At 43.1% G+C, this 15,294-nt stretch overlaps 1 protein-coding gene across 1 annotated transcript in view; it reads left to right on the top strand.

Moving 5' to 3' along the window:
• Mup18 (major urinary protein 18) overlaps nt 1-14,646 on the top strand; it is a 77,831-nt gene extending 63,185 nt beyond the window's left edge. The window contains exons 2-4 of the mRNA XM_063261290.1: nt 13,370-13,503; nt 13,733-13,806; nt 14,495-14,646. Coding sequence (XP_063117360.1) covers nt 13,370-13,503; nt 13,733-13,806; nt 14,495-14,631 — 345 coding nt within the window. The 3' untranslated portion in view covers nt 14,632-14,646. The remainder of the gene's footprint in view (nt 1-13,369; nt 13,504-13,732; nt 13,807-14,494) is intronic.
• The last annotated feature ends 648 nt before the right edge of the window (nt 14,647-15,294 follow it).

Here is a 15,294-nt window from a genome sequence, read left to right as displayed (position 1 = left end):
GATTTCAGCTGTATTGTGACAAATGCCTCCACACCCTGTTCTTACCCAGTAGCAGATACCGCTGCTCACTCAGTTTCTCACAGTCTGCTTCAGAATGCTTGGCGGGGAAGCATTCCAGAAGGTTCTGTACAGCAGCATGATTCTGTTTTCAAGAGACCTGTCTGCCATTGCAAACTATTAGCTAGGTTCTATTGCTGATAAGACACCATGACTAAAAGCAAAGGGTTCATTTCATCTTGTAGCTTAGAGTTCACCATTCAGGGAATTCAGGGCAGGAACCTAGACGTAAGAGGTCATAGAGGAGTACTGCTTACTGGCTTGCTTCTCACAGCATGCTTTCACCTGCTTTCTTGTACATTAGGACTGTCAGCCCAGGGTGGCCTCTCCAATAGTGAGCTGGGCAGCGTTCTCAAGTCAACCGTCAAACAAGAAAGTGCACCACAGGCTTTCCCATGTACCCTTCTAGCAGGAGCATTTTCTCAGTTGACATCCCCCTCACACAGCATAATCCCAACTCGGGAAACTGGTTTAAGATGATGTCTCTGAAGCAAGCTTACAAAATATACTCTTGGGCTGGAGATGGCTTGGTCATTAAAAGATAATCTCACAACCAGAAGAATAAACATTCAGTTCCCAGCACCCACAGCAGTCTCTCCAGTGAAAACAAAGTGAAACAAAACAAAACAAAAACGGGTCCATCTCACCCCCTTCCCTGAAAAGAAAATATTTGATTGTCTGTATCCTTTTATATTCTGACAGCATATTCATTAAATCCCATCTCACAACACCATGGCCCAGTCGTTAGAACTTGTCTAGTCCTTTTCCGTCCCCCTCAGTATTTTATCTACAAGGCAGTGTAGCACAATAGTAGGCCCCAAACATAGGTGATTAAATACTTCATTCTGGTTCTTCCCAACGTCCTCATTTCAGAGAACAATGAGCATAAATATGGGCAAAGTCTCTGTGTTCACATGTGCATGCTTGTATTGGTGGATTATTGACTAACTTAGGAATGTTGTGCTTTCATATCCAAATAACTGATCTTCTTTGAAGAAAGTGCAATACGAGATCTATTGGCATTGGTAATTTCCCTCAAAGTGGAAGTCTGGCACTGTACACAGAGCTGCATAAAGCCTGCATCTTTTTAGAAGGGTATCCTGAATGGTAGACATTAGTGCTTCGAGTCATTTTGTGTAGTAAAAATAAATTCTCTCTTAGGTGAATGAAAAAAAAAGTAAGAGAACTAGATGTCAGGGCTGAGGGTGGTTCAGTAGACACTGAAGTGTAAGGATAAGGACCAGCAACTACATAGAAGGAAGGCCAGGCACGCACAGGTTGCACCAAATCCAGGTCAAGCATCAGAGAACTCCAGATTTCTCCCCACTATATCTAATTGTCAGAATTTAAGTGGCTGCTTCAATGAGCTAGAACGAGGCTCTGCTTGGCGACAAATGTGCACTGTACTTGTGTCTGTCATATAGCAGTTTTCTTCAAACCAAAACTTCTGTTCTTCAGGGTTCTAAAGCATGTGCTCAGAGAGTCCTAAAGAAGAGCTCTTTAAGACTTAGGAGGTAGGGCCTGGAGAGATGGCTCCAGTGAGCACTGGATTCTCTCCCACAGGATCTGGCTTTGATTCCCAGCACTCACACAGCAGGTCCTGGGGCCTACTAAGTCTGGGGACCTGTTCACTGGGAGCATATTATGACATATTTGTGACTGATAAGCTGGACTCCAAGGTGCTTCTCACTAGAAGGGAGACACTCTTATCAGCCTGTGTTGGCCCAAATGACCTTTATACTTTAGAAATAGGAGGTCGGGTCAATGAAGGAATGTGTTTGATGTGAGTCCACAGAGCAAGTGTAAGATGTATTTGAAAAGAGAGCCCAGAGGTTCTGAATTAGCCTTCATTTTATCTCCAAACACTTATGTCTGTAGTGGGAGTGTAAGAGGGCCCCAGATCCTATAACTCCATCCGTGATGGAGGTACCATTCAGGCTGTAAGCAGTGTGTAGACAGCACCGCCTGCCAGAACTCAGGGCCTGATCCATTGTGTGTCTGTGTGTCTTTCTATGTGTGTCTGTCAGTTCTGTTTACCTGTAATGACCTGTGGCTTCCTCTGCTATGAGAAGCCCCTGGCTTGAGACCTATGCCCAATCCTGTTGGGGACCCAGATGCGTTGGGCTTTGCAAGGCCACCTAAAGAAAAAAACACACACACACATGCACACACACGCACACACACGCACACACACGCACAGGCACACACATGCACACACACGCATACACACACACCCACATGCCCCACTCAGGGAGCAGGAGCACGGTGGCTCCCTGTGTGGAGGTGGGGAGAGGCAAGGCCACTCATCTGGGGTCCCATTCCTCTAAGCAGCATGAACAAATGGAGGAAATAGCTACATAAGGTGAGTCCCCCTCTATTCCACCCATATCTGCTCTAAGCAGTTCCAGTGAAGCAGAAAAGTTCTCTTCAGCTGAGCCCTAAGGGGAAGAGAAAGTTCTCCTTTATGATTTATGTCGCCTTTTAAATCAATGATCTGTGTCTTACGGTTTCATGGCTGTGAGAAGATATGACTACGGTAACTCTTATACAGGAAAACATTTAATTGGGGCAGCTTACAGTTTTAGAGGTTTAGTTCATTATCATTGCCATGGCAAGTGAGGCAGCATCCAGGCAGACATTGAAGAGTTGAGAGTTCCATAACTTGATCCCAAGGCAGCCAGGAAGACACTGTCTAATGTGGGCAGCCAGGGGGGGAGCTTGAGGATAGGAGCTCAATGCCCACCCCCACAGTGATGAACTTCTGCCTACGAGGCCACACCTATTCTGACAAGGTCACACACCCTAATATCACTGCCCAGGAGCCGAGCATATTTAAGCCGATACAATCCACTGTAACTTTAATTTTTTTCAAATCCTATTTTCAATGATGGTTCTTAAACGCTTTAACCTTCCTTGTAACCCACCACCCACCAGAGGCAGTACAAAGGATAGGATAAAAGGGAAGAAGACCTGTATAGAAAAGTTCTTTGGAGCAACTCCAATCTGTGTTGTCCGGAAATTGGCATTTTAGTTTGTGAGTCAGCAGCAGCAGCAGCTCAATCCACGGGCAAACACTTCACAGATACACCAGTAGTCTAGTTTGGTAGAATCCAGTTAGCAACAATGGTAACAACCTAGTGGAGACAGCCAGGCTTCAGCCTAGGATCCAGTCACCAGGGGCCAACAGGAACACCAGAAGTTCCTGACTGTGTCTGTCAGGGAAGTGAAGATGGACAAAGCTTTGAGACCCAAAAGCTTTGTACAGCCAGCTGGATCAGTAAGCTAGGCTCTGTCTGTCACTCTGTGGAGTCCTATTTGTACCCTCCAAGCACCATGTGTCCACCATGTGTCTTGCCTCAGCATGGGTCGTGACTTTCAGCATGTGCATCCAATCAGCCCAAGTCTGCCAAGAAACGCAGCACACCACTATTCTACCAGAAGCTTTTTGGTGCATTTCTCTCTATGGATTCCTGACAACTGCACCTCAACTGTGCCATGTAAGGTGGACCAACACCTGCATGTTGTTAGAAAAGAATCCTTCATCGTGTGTCCTTTCCTGTGCTTGCTTTAGCAGAATATCATCTCCCCTGTGTCAGCTTCAGCCAAACATTCCTTCACATGTTTGCCTTAGCAAAACACCATCCAACTGTGTTGCTGTAAAATTATAAAAAAAAAAGCTTTCTTTTACCCCGTACTAGATCCGGCAGCATAGTTCCTCAAAACATCTAGTAGATATCTTCATCTCAGTCAGCAAAGCTTCTCACCCGCTCTGCTCCATCCCATACCACACTGCCTATGACTACTCTCTGAGCCTGGCAACAATCTCTCTACCCATCCAGTTCCCAAGGCAGGTTGAACCAGGCCAGAAATATACATCCCAAGTCCGTGACAGCTTAGGGTCTCGGCTGCCACATAACTCTCTTTGATTTAAATCTCTACATGAAAGAACACACAACACAATAACCTCTGATCCAATTGATAAGATATAATTGCCCACCTATATATACAAAGCCCTGTCCACATCCATCCCTTAAGAATATTCATAACCTGTAAATGTGCAGAGAGGAATCTTCACATCAGCCTCCATATTATCTCCGTTGCTTCCTCTGCCTCACTCCAGTCTCCTCCTCTCTCTAAAACTTTTCTCCCCTCATCCCTCCTTCTCATCCAATGGCAAGCCTTATTCTGTCTTGTACCTGCCTTCGCTTGTGTCACATCCTACACAACAGACTTTCCAAACAACATTTAAGTTTCCACTTCAACCCACAACCTACCATTCTCTGAAAAAGAGTTTAAAACACAAAACCAAAAATCACCCCTGGACTAGATATGGGGGATGACACAAGACAATACAGCCTGTGAAAACAAGATTCCCCCTTCGATCCAGCACTGACCGAGCAAACCTTAAGCAATTTCCACTACGTTCAGATGCTAAAAAGATTCCCTTTGTTACTGACTCATATTTAACCAGAATCTGAGCACATCTTGGTGGCCACCGTGTCTTTATTGATACTCATAAGCTCAATGCAGACAGTGTTTGCCTTCTGAGAATCCGTGGATGGTTTAGGATTCATAAGGGTGTCTGTGTGACAGAGTCTGGGCCTCAGGGTCATGGATTAATATTGCTTAAAAGCCAACAGTAGAGGCTTTGAAGAAGTCATCCACGGTAAAGAACTTGGAGTAGTGGGTAGAGTTTATTTGAGCAATTCGTGGAAATTAAATAAAGAAAATATAGGTAACTATCGGTTCAAAGGACAAATCCAAAAGTAAGTTAGAGAATGTTGCAAGACAATGGGATGAGAACAGGACGTTACAGCTCACTGGGTGTAAAATCAATGTCAAAGGTTATAACAGTAGATTCCCCCTGTGTAACTACCTCAAGTGGCAACAAATTCTACACCTCCAGAAAGTACCAAAAAAGGACAAACTCAACTCAAAATGATGTAATATAATTTACATTACAGAAGGAGGAAGTAAAGATTAGAGCCCCTCTCTTTCATTCTACAAGTTCTGTCCCTTTGGAGAACCCTGACTAATACAGATTTTAGTACCAGAAGAGGTGCTAGCACAACAGTAGGTCTGCAAGTGGTGTCCTTGCCCTGTCCAGCTCAGCGCTCAGTCCTATCCCCAGCTCTTCTACAAGAGTCCCTGAGCTCGGCCTGATGTTTGACTGTGGGTGTCTGCATCTGTTTCCATTCAGTGCTGGATGAAGCCTCTCAGGGGACAGCTATGCCAGGCTCCTGTCTCCAGGCATAGCAGAGTATCACTAAGACTGTCAGGAGTTGACTCTCAAATGGAATGGATCTCAAGTTGGGCAGTCACTGGTCGGCCATTCCCTCAGTCTGCTCCATCATTTCCCTGAACATCATGGAGGCAGGACAGATTTTGGGTTGAAGGTTTTGTAGCTGGATTAATGTCTCCCTCCCTCCACTGGAAGTCCTGCCTGGCTGTAGGAGATGGCCACTTCAATCTCCATGTTACCTGCTAGTAGGAGTCTAAGGTAGGTCATCCCTATAGCCTCCCCAGAGCCTCCCTTATCCTAGATCTCCAGCTAGTTCCAGAATTGCCCCCACCAGTTTCTGTTCTCACACCCAGACCTCCCCAGCACCCTCTCCCCACACCTGATCCCTGTCACATTCCCCTCCTCACCCCTTCTCCCACCTATCTCCCTTTGATGACTATTTTGTCTCCTTCTGAGTGAGATTCATGAATCCTCCCTTGGGCCCTCCTAATTACCTTTGAGTCTGTGGATTGTAGTATGGTTATCCTGCACTTTATGGCTCATGTCTACTTATAAGTGACTAGATACCATGCGTATCTTTCTGGATCTGAATCACCTCACTCAGGACGATATTTTCTAGTTCCATCCATTTGCCCGCAAATTTCACGATGTCTTTGTTTTTAATAGCTGAATAGTATTTCACTCTGTAGATGTACCAGATTTTCTTTTTTCCATTCAGCAGTTGAGGAACATCTGGGCTATTCCCAATTCCTGACTACTACAAATATAGCTGCTATGATCACAGCTGAGCGAGTGTCTTTGTGGTAGAGCAGGGTATGTTTGGGGCATATAGCTGAGACTTCAGTTTCATTTCCAATTTTCTGAGAAACTGCCAAATTGATTTCCAAAGTGGTTGTCCAAGTTTGCACTCCCACCAGCAATGGGTGAATATTCCCTTTCCCCACATCTTAACCATCATGTGCTGCCATCTCAGTTTTTGATTATAGCCATTCTGATTGGTATAAGAAGGAATCTCAGAGTCATTTGATTTGCATTTCCTGAGGACCGAGGACACTGAAAATTCCTTTAAGTGCTTCTCAGCTATTCAAGATTCCTCTGTTGAGAATTCTCTGTTTATCTCTGTAGCTCAGAGTTATTGGCGTTTTTTGGGGATTCGTCTCCTGTGCCAATGTGTTTAAGGAAGTTCCCCCACTTTCTCTTCTATTAGGTTCAGTATGTCCGGTTTCATGTTGAGGTCCTTGATCCACTTGGACTTTAGTTTTGTGCAGGGTGATAGATATGGCTCTATTTACATTCTTCTACATACAGACATTCAGTTAAACCAGCACCATTTGATTGAAGATGCATCTTTTTTCCATTGTATGATTTTGGCTTCTTTGTCAAAAATCAGGTGTCCATAGGGGTGTGTGTGTGTGTGTGTGTGTGTGTCTGTGTGTGTGTGTGTCTGTGTGTGTGTGTGTGTGTGTGTGTGTGTGATTTACAGACCTTTGATTTTATTCCATTCATCAACCTGTCTGTCTCTGTAACAACACGGTGTAGTTTTTATTATTATTGGCTCTGTAGTGCAGCTTGAAATCAGGATGGTGATTCCTCCAGAGTTTCTTTTATTGTTCAGAATTGTTTTGGTTATCCTGGGTTTTTGGTTTTCTATTTGAGATTGAGAACAGCTCTGTAAAGGTCTGTAATGAATTGCGTTGGAATTATGATGGCAGTTGCCCTGAACTCATAGATTGCTTTGGGCTATATGGCCATTTTCGCTGTGTCAATCCTACTGACCCATGAGCATGGGAGTTATTTCGATATCCTGATAAATCCCTTGATTTCTTTATTCAGGGACTTGAAGTTCTTGTCATACAGGTCTTTCACTTGCTTGGTTAGAGTTACACCACCATAGTTTGCATTATTCATGGCTATTGTAAAGGTTGCTGCTTCCCTAATTTCTTTCTCGGCCTGTTTATTGTTTTATAAAGGAGGGCTACTGATTTATTCTGAGTTAATTTTGTATCCAGCCACTTTGCTGAAGGTGTTTATCAGCTGGTAGAATTTTGGGAGTCACATACGTGTACTATCACATCATCTGTGAATAGTGATACCTTGACTTCTTCCTTTCCAATTTGTTCCCCTTTGATCTCCTTTAGTTGTCTTAGTGCTCTAGCTAGAACTTCCTCCATGCACTATGTTAAATTGATAGAAAGAAAATGGGCAGCCTTGTGCTATCCCTGATTTTAGGGAAACTTCTTTATATTTTTCTTTAGTTTTTTGATGTTGGCTTTTGGCTTGCTGTATACTGTTTTTATTGTGTTTAGAAATGCACCTTATATCTCGGATCTGTCCAAGATATTTAATATGAAGGAGTGTTGGATTATGTCAAATACTTTTTCTGCATCTAATGAAATGATCGTGTGATATTTTTCTTTTAGTTTGTATGTACAGTGGATTGCATTGATTGATTTCTGTACATTGAATGATCCCTGTATCCCTGGGATGTAGCCTACATGATCATGGTGAATAATGTTTTTGATGTGTTCCTGGATTCAGTTTGCAAGCATTTTATCGAGAACATTTGCATCAATGTTCATAGTGGAAATTGGTCTGAAGTTCTCTTTATTTATTGAGTCTTTGTGTGGTTTAGGTATCATTGAATTCTAGAAAGTGCTTAATTCATTTCTTTATTTCCAGTGGCTGGACAATGGAGCTGGGGGTCCAGGGGAGGGCAGCACGCAGCTCAGGGCAGTATTTTGTTAAGAATGTGTTTGTACAGATTTTCATGTTTTATTTCTTTGTTATGTAGTATCAGAATGATTAAGAGAATATCAGTAGTTGTCATATTTAACTTTTGAGATATCAAATGTCCCTTGAAGGAACATCATAAAATTTATAATGCATTTATGGTTGTATGAGGGATGCTTACATCACACTGTGTACAATTATGACTCTGTTAAACACATAACGCCTTTGAGGCTGTACATGGGGTAGTCACACAGGCACGGTTATGACCTGGCTGTTACTTCCACCTGAAAATTAAGCATGACAAAGAGAGATGTGATTGTGTGTCACATTGACCAGGGGTGGGCTTGTAATGGCTGTTCTTGGTTGTCAACCACATACGAAATAAACTAAATCTTAACAGCCAATGCACGAGTGAGAGAGTGGCTGAATCAATTGAAGATGGAAAGACACACTTTTCATCCGGATTTTTTGAGGAGGGAAGGTCCACCTTGAAACTGGGTCACCCCCTCTGCTGACAACTTACATAGAAGATGTGGAAGAAGGAAGATCCCTCCCTAGACCCTCTGATTACTCTGGCTAGCAGGTCCATTAATTCATGAGTGTTAGGGCCTAATTTGGAATTCTGACATACACTGAAAAACAGCTAAACAACTACAACATCCAACCTTGTGGACTAAACAACTCCTGAATTCTTGGACTTTATGTTAAAAAATTACCTGAACTACAGTCTGTAGACCATTCTAATAAACTAATCTCTCTCTCTCTCTCTCTCTCTCTCTCTCTCTCTCTCTCTCTCTCTCTCTCTCTCTCTCTCACACACACACACACACACACACACACACACACACACACACACGCACACACATACACACTGTAAGTTTTATTCCTCTAGGGAACCCCACTTAATACAATACCACAAAGACACTTACATTTGATTTGTATTGGGTAAGAAGTAATGAAAGCATTCCCAAAAGGACGGGAACAGAGAAAAAGTGCTAAGACAAACTCACAAGAAAGGACCAAGAACAGTTTCCTATGGAGAAAGCCCTCCGACTATCTAACATAACTCCGGTAAAAGGATTTAACTTTATAAATAGGGGTATAGGCCGCTGCTGGTGAATGGTGACTTTGTCACCATGACACCCTCATTCAATCCTCAGCACCCATAAAACAAAAGAACAGAATCTAACTGCGAGGACAGAAGACTAGTAACCAAGGCTTTTAGTTGAAACATTAGCCTGAAACATTTGTAATGAAAGATGAGATTAATATTTTAATGTAGATTAAAAATGGATCCTTTGGAGCTGGAGTTACAGATGGTTGTGAACCACCATGTGGGTGCCATGAACCAAACTTAAGTCCTCTGAAAGAACAGCCCTATGCTTTTAACCGGTGACAAAGCTCTCCAGTCCTGACTTGTCTAGTTAGACGTTTTTTAGTTTTATTTTATGTGTATAAGTGTTTTGGCTGCATATAAGTCTCTTCACCACATATACCACTCATGCCTGAAGAGGTCAGAATAAGGTGTCATATCTTCTGAAACTGGAGGTATAGATGGTTGCGAGCTATCCGGTGTATTCCAGAAACTGAACTCAGGTACTCTGTGAGGGCATTGAGTGCTCTTACCCACTGAGCTATCTCTCCAGCCTCGACTTTTCTATTTTTAAAAAGGACGATAATGAGTACAAGTTTTGTGCTCCAACTCTCCAGCTACTGGCTGCAAATTATTAGCACAAACCTAACAGAGACCTAATATGCACAAAGGAAGCCCCAGCAATGCAGCTGTAGGATACAGCGCAACACTGAGGTTGGCCATTAGGGGGCAACCCTACACTTTGCTGCACTTGGCTTTGTGAACCCCCAACACGGATTTCTTGGTGTGGTTAAGATTCTTACTCTTTCCTCTGTAGATGAGCTTAACAGAACTATGCATGCGTACTTCCAGAGGCCGTGGTGTGGTTGTCGGGTCTGTCCTATTATCTCCAGAGTTTCAGTTCTTATTTGGTTTATTAGTAGCATTTGACTGGCTCCTCCATATTTTTATATATCTAATTAAAATCATATTGCATAGTGGATGGATGAAACTGTATGCGAGTAAGCTGAGCGCCACAACCAATTAACACGGAATGTCACACAGATTGGTACTTCTCTGCACTCTAACACTTATTTAGTTATTTTATTATTTATAAACAAATTTCTGACACTAGATTAATACTGTATTTAAGACTGGAGTTTCGTTTTTATTTTAATTTCCATCTCAAGTAGTCCATTCTTTGTAGTCATTGGAAAACGATTTAAAGTTCCTTTCCATCTAAATAAAACCAAAGCGATCATCTCTTCAGAAAACCAGTTCTCAGGCTTACAATGAAATTACTTCTGAATTGCTGTTTATCACATAAATTATGAGATATAAAGACAATCATTGCCATATCGTCGTCATAGACACATATAATAAGCCCATTTTTAGCATTTCTTGTTATATTTGACCATTTAGATTAATTTTAATGTGTGTGTGTGCACACACGTGCACGCCGAGGCCTGACAAGGGCACTTAGGTGGTTGTGAGTTGCTCGATGGGGCTGCTGGGAACTTCTGTACATCCTGCCCTCTGGAAGCATGTCTCCAGACAATATCAATGACCGAGGCGCCTCCCAGCCCTAAGCACTTTTTCAGGTATCCAGTCTTATGTTTTTCACATCCGTGGCTAAAATATTTTTACATTCTGAGGTTTAATACCACTAATCATGCTTCAGTTAAAAAAGAATTAACGTCCACGGAAGCATCCACCATTCAGTGAACTGTATGAACCGCCAGCACAATTCAGTTACTGACTTGTAAATGGCGGTTATATAGGTTCAGTTCAGTTAATGTCAGGGGGGAAGTCCTGAGATAACTTATAAAACTATTTGCAGCATAAAATACAGAAAATTATGGGTAATGAAGAAAGAAGAATAAAAGAAAGACAGAAGCAAGAGGTGCCTACATCACGAAGGTTGAAACCAGCATCGCACAGACTCTCATGCATCCAGCATCTGTGTGGATCAGACAACGGCACATAGATGCCTTCAGGCCCCCCTGTACACAGCTGGTAATGGCTGCCTTTAACCCCACAACTAGGTAGATGGTGGAGACTGGAAGATTGCTGTGACTTACTGGCCAGCCAGCCTATCTGAAACACACTAAGTCCCAGATTCAGAGTGAGACCCTGTCTGAAGGGGATAAAATAAAAGGAGACAGAGGGAGACAACTGGCACCCTGTTCTGACTCCTGCGTATATGAGCAAAGGCGTGTGCACATGTGTTCACATGTGTGCAGACACACCCTAATCAACCAAAAAAGGAAGAGGAGGGGAGAGGAGCAGGAGAAAGAGGAAGAGGAGAAAAGAAAAATGATAGTCCCCTAGTCAAGCATTTACCAAATGCTTGTAGACCAAGAGGGGCCAGTAGTCATGTCTCATTCAATCTCAAGCTACACCCACTCCTCCATATTTTAAAGAAACCCACGTGCAGTTTCAGTCCGATGTGTCTGGAGCTCTACAGCGCTGTTTATTCCTCTTTCTCCTATTTAACCATCCTCCCTTCCCATAAAAACATCCTGACCTGTGTAAACATCCTGTGTAATAAAGAACAAAGGCTCCTGAGTCAGAATGACAGGCTTGGGTTTAAATCTAAGTTCTCTCGATGACTGGCTGTATGGCCTTGTATAGTTACTTGATCTTTCTGAGTCTTAGCTAACACTATGGAAAGATGAAAATAAATAGTACATACTATAGAGAGTTGATGCAAAGTGGAAATAAACCCTATCGAGGACTTGCCTCCTTCTTGAATTCTTTATTTCCCCACATCAAACACTATTTTATGTTTCTAGTTCCAGGGTAAATACAATTTATATGGATACAAAATATGTTCCCATTTATAACTGTGTTTCTTTGTAAGCAGACTCTTGACATCATTTCTACTTGGACCTCCATCAGCAAATATGACTTTGAACAATACCTTTGTTTTTCTTTAATGATGAGATTATGTCCAGTCATTTAAAGTCTAATGTTCTCTGAGGTAAACAGCTGAAGCAGTTCACCTTACTAAGTTAGCAGTTTGCATTCTGAGGTCAAGCTTTTGGGGTGGAGTGGGGGTGGAGCTGTCAGCTTAGCTTCTGAAGACCCTTCCTGATAATCTTTTTAAATTAAGATTTATTATTTTTATGCATATGTGCCTGAATGAGTGAGTTCATATGTACCACATGTGTACAGGAGATCACAGGGGCCAAAAGAGGGTCATTTCCTGTGACTGGAGCTAGAGTCAGTTTGAGATGCCATGTGAGTGCTAGGAATTGAACCTGGGTCCTCAGCAAGAACAGGTTTCAAAGAAACTGACTCCTCCTTTTGACCTCCTTCTGGCTTTCTTGGCCCCAGGTGTGTGCATGGTACACATGCAAAACCAATGCTCATACGCATGAAATGTGAATGAATCTTTTCAAAGAAAACCCAAGTAATTCATTTTCTTCCACACTCCACTCAAGTCTTGAAGCAAAGATTCTCTCCATGCTTGACCTTCCAGTTCAGTACCCGCCCACTCCATTACTGGCTTTCTGATACCAAGTCAGATTCAAAGTTGCATCTGGTTCCGGATAGCCCTGTAGAACTTCCACTGTTTTTCTTGGGATTACATTTTTTGAAATGTATTACTGATAAAATCAATCCATAGGAGATGAGGTTGCCAAGTTGGAAAGGGCAGGAACAATCCTTGGCTTCACAGCAGTACATGAGAAAACATTCCAAAAACCCTGAGGGAAGGAGGCCCATGTGAGAAGGAGAAAAAAAAAAACACTCGAACCCAGAGAGAGTATGAAGACGAGCAAAGTGCTGGAGGTGGAGTGTGGACACCATCAGCAGAGAGATTGTCCCAGCAGAGAGGCAATTCTATTCCCTACCAACATGAAGCTGTTGCTCCTGCTGCTGTGTCTGGGCCTGACCCTGGTCTGTGGCCATGCAGAAGAAGCTAGTTTCGAGAGAGGGAACCTCGATGTGGACAAAGTAGGCTCAGCGAATAGTAACTTCTGACTCAGAGAGTGCTTTGGAGAACTCTTGAAGCCAAGCAGGTCCTCTGAGGGGATGGGTACAGTGGCTTGTTCTATTAGACAAAGGAATGGCTTCAGACATTGAAGTAAGACCAGTTGTATACTATTCAGATCTAACAACGTTTGGGGACCTCTGCTCTCACTGAGAGGCAGGGGCAGAATGTTAGGTATTGTGACAACTCTATCAAGCCAAATTCAAGAAGAAACATGTCCATGCGGTATCCCTGCCCCCTTCTCCCTTAAGCATTTTCTTATCCATTACAGCTCAATGGGGATTGGTTTTCTATTGTCGTGGCCTCTAACAAAAGAGAAAAGATAGAAGAGAATGGCAGCATGAGAGTTTTTATGCAGCACATTGATGTCTTGGAGAATTCCTTAGGCTTCAAGTTCCGTATTAAGTAAGTGAGGTGTTTGCCCTTAGCTGAGGAAGAAGAAATAAGAGCAAATTCGTGATTACTAAAGTATCAGACAGAAACGAAATAACCTTAAAAAAAAGCCAATTTGCTAATTTTGCAAAAATATTCAAAAGGTAAATAGAATCAGAAACTGGAGATACCTATAAGAGTAGAGGGTAAAGAAGCCAATCAGATCAAAAATCCCCAAACATCAGCTTGCTCTGTTTTACAGGGAAAATGGAGAGTGCAGGGAACTATATTTGGTTGCCTACAAAACGCCAGAGGATGGCGAATATTTTGTTGAGTGTAAGTATATAGAATGTCTATATATCTATCCACAAGGAATTTAGTAAACCCTACTACCTTTATCGTGTGTGTGTGTGTGTGTGTGTGTGTGTGTGTGTGTGTGTGTGTGTGTCTATGTGTTGCTGGGAATTGAACTCAGGAACTTGCACCTCTCAGTCAAACTTTCTACTAGCAAACTCACCACAACCCCTTGTAGAATCTCAAGCACTCAAGCACTTCCTGACATGGTTAATCCAGCCAGGGACATGGGGGCCATCTAATAGTTAGCACCCTGTGGCAGGCAAGGAAGATAAGTATGGTGAGGTGGAATCTGATACTGCCCAGTAACTAGCACCGGTGTACATTGCTCAGGATGTAGCCATGTGAGACGGCAGACTTATGAAAGACAGACCTGTCGATTGAAGGTGCTGAGGGAGGTAGGTGAGCCTCAGAGAGGATGAGAGAGAGAGAGTGAGTCACTGCTGTGGCTCACTGTTCTCTAGTGGGCGTCGTCCCAGGGACCCTTCCTTAGAAGTTACTTCATCAAGCCCAGAAAGCTACAGATGGGAAGCAGCAGACATCCCCGCCCCCCATCTCTTCCAGGATATGTATGTTAATGATTTTTATGTTTGGGGTAGAACAGGTAAAGGGTTTACATAATTTCATGCAGACCAGAGAATTTCTGAACTGTGTCCCATTACCTCCACAGATGACGGAGGGAATACATTTACTATACTTAAGACAGACTATGACAGATATGTCATGTTTCATCTCGTTAATTTCAAGAACGGGGAAACATTCCAGCTGATGGAGCTCTACGGTAAAGTATTTCCACACGGACACTGATCTTGTGGTGGGAAAACAGGAAGGAAACTCTAGCTTTAGTATGGTCTTCCCAGCTTGGTCCTGCCTCTTCCTTACTTCCTGAAGGTCAACGATGTTCACCTGCACCCTGCCTCAAGCACAGTGATGGGCAAACTCTGAAATCTCTCCGTGTGCTAGAAGGCCATTCCATGGGTGACACATTCAGGAGAGATTGGACCCACACCTGTCAATCATGTCACCAGCCATTTTCTCACCCTTATGGGGGAGCCCCTGTCCCCTCACTTAGTTCTGTGGTCAATGCCTAGGACACATCTGCTACACTCACTGCTGCTCTTTTCGCAGGCAGAACAAAGGATCTGAGTTCAGACTTCAAGAAAAAGTTTGCAAAACTATGTGAGGCTCATGGAATCACTAGGGACAATATCATTGACCTAACTAAGACTGGTAAGTCAGGATTCACTTATTTTTCTCATCCTGAATATTATATCATAGAAGAAATGAACCTGGGGGATTGGCTATCAGCCATTTTTTGAAAGCTGGAGACGCACCTCATTTCCTCTTCGGGGAATAACGTGGAACTGGTACCTGAACACGTTCTTTTTCTCACCCTGCAGATCGCTGTCTCCAGGCCCGAGGTTGAAGAAAGGCCTGAGCCTCCAGGTGGGCAATCTCCAGTGAGAGCAA

The sequence above is a fragment of the Rattus norvegicus genome, chromosome 5, assembly GCF_036323735.1.
Source record: "Rattus norvegicus strain BN/NHsdMcwi chromosome 5, GRCr8, whole genome shotgun sequence".
Taxonomy (NCBI): Eukaryota; Metazoa; Chordata; class Mammalia; order Rodentia; family Muridae; genus Rattus; species Rattus norvegicus.
The sequence above is the reverse complement of the archived record's forward strand: the minus strand, read 5'-3'. Positions and strand labels throughout refer to the sequence as shown.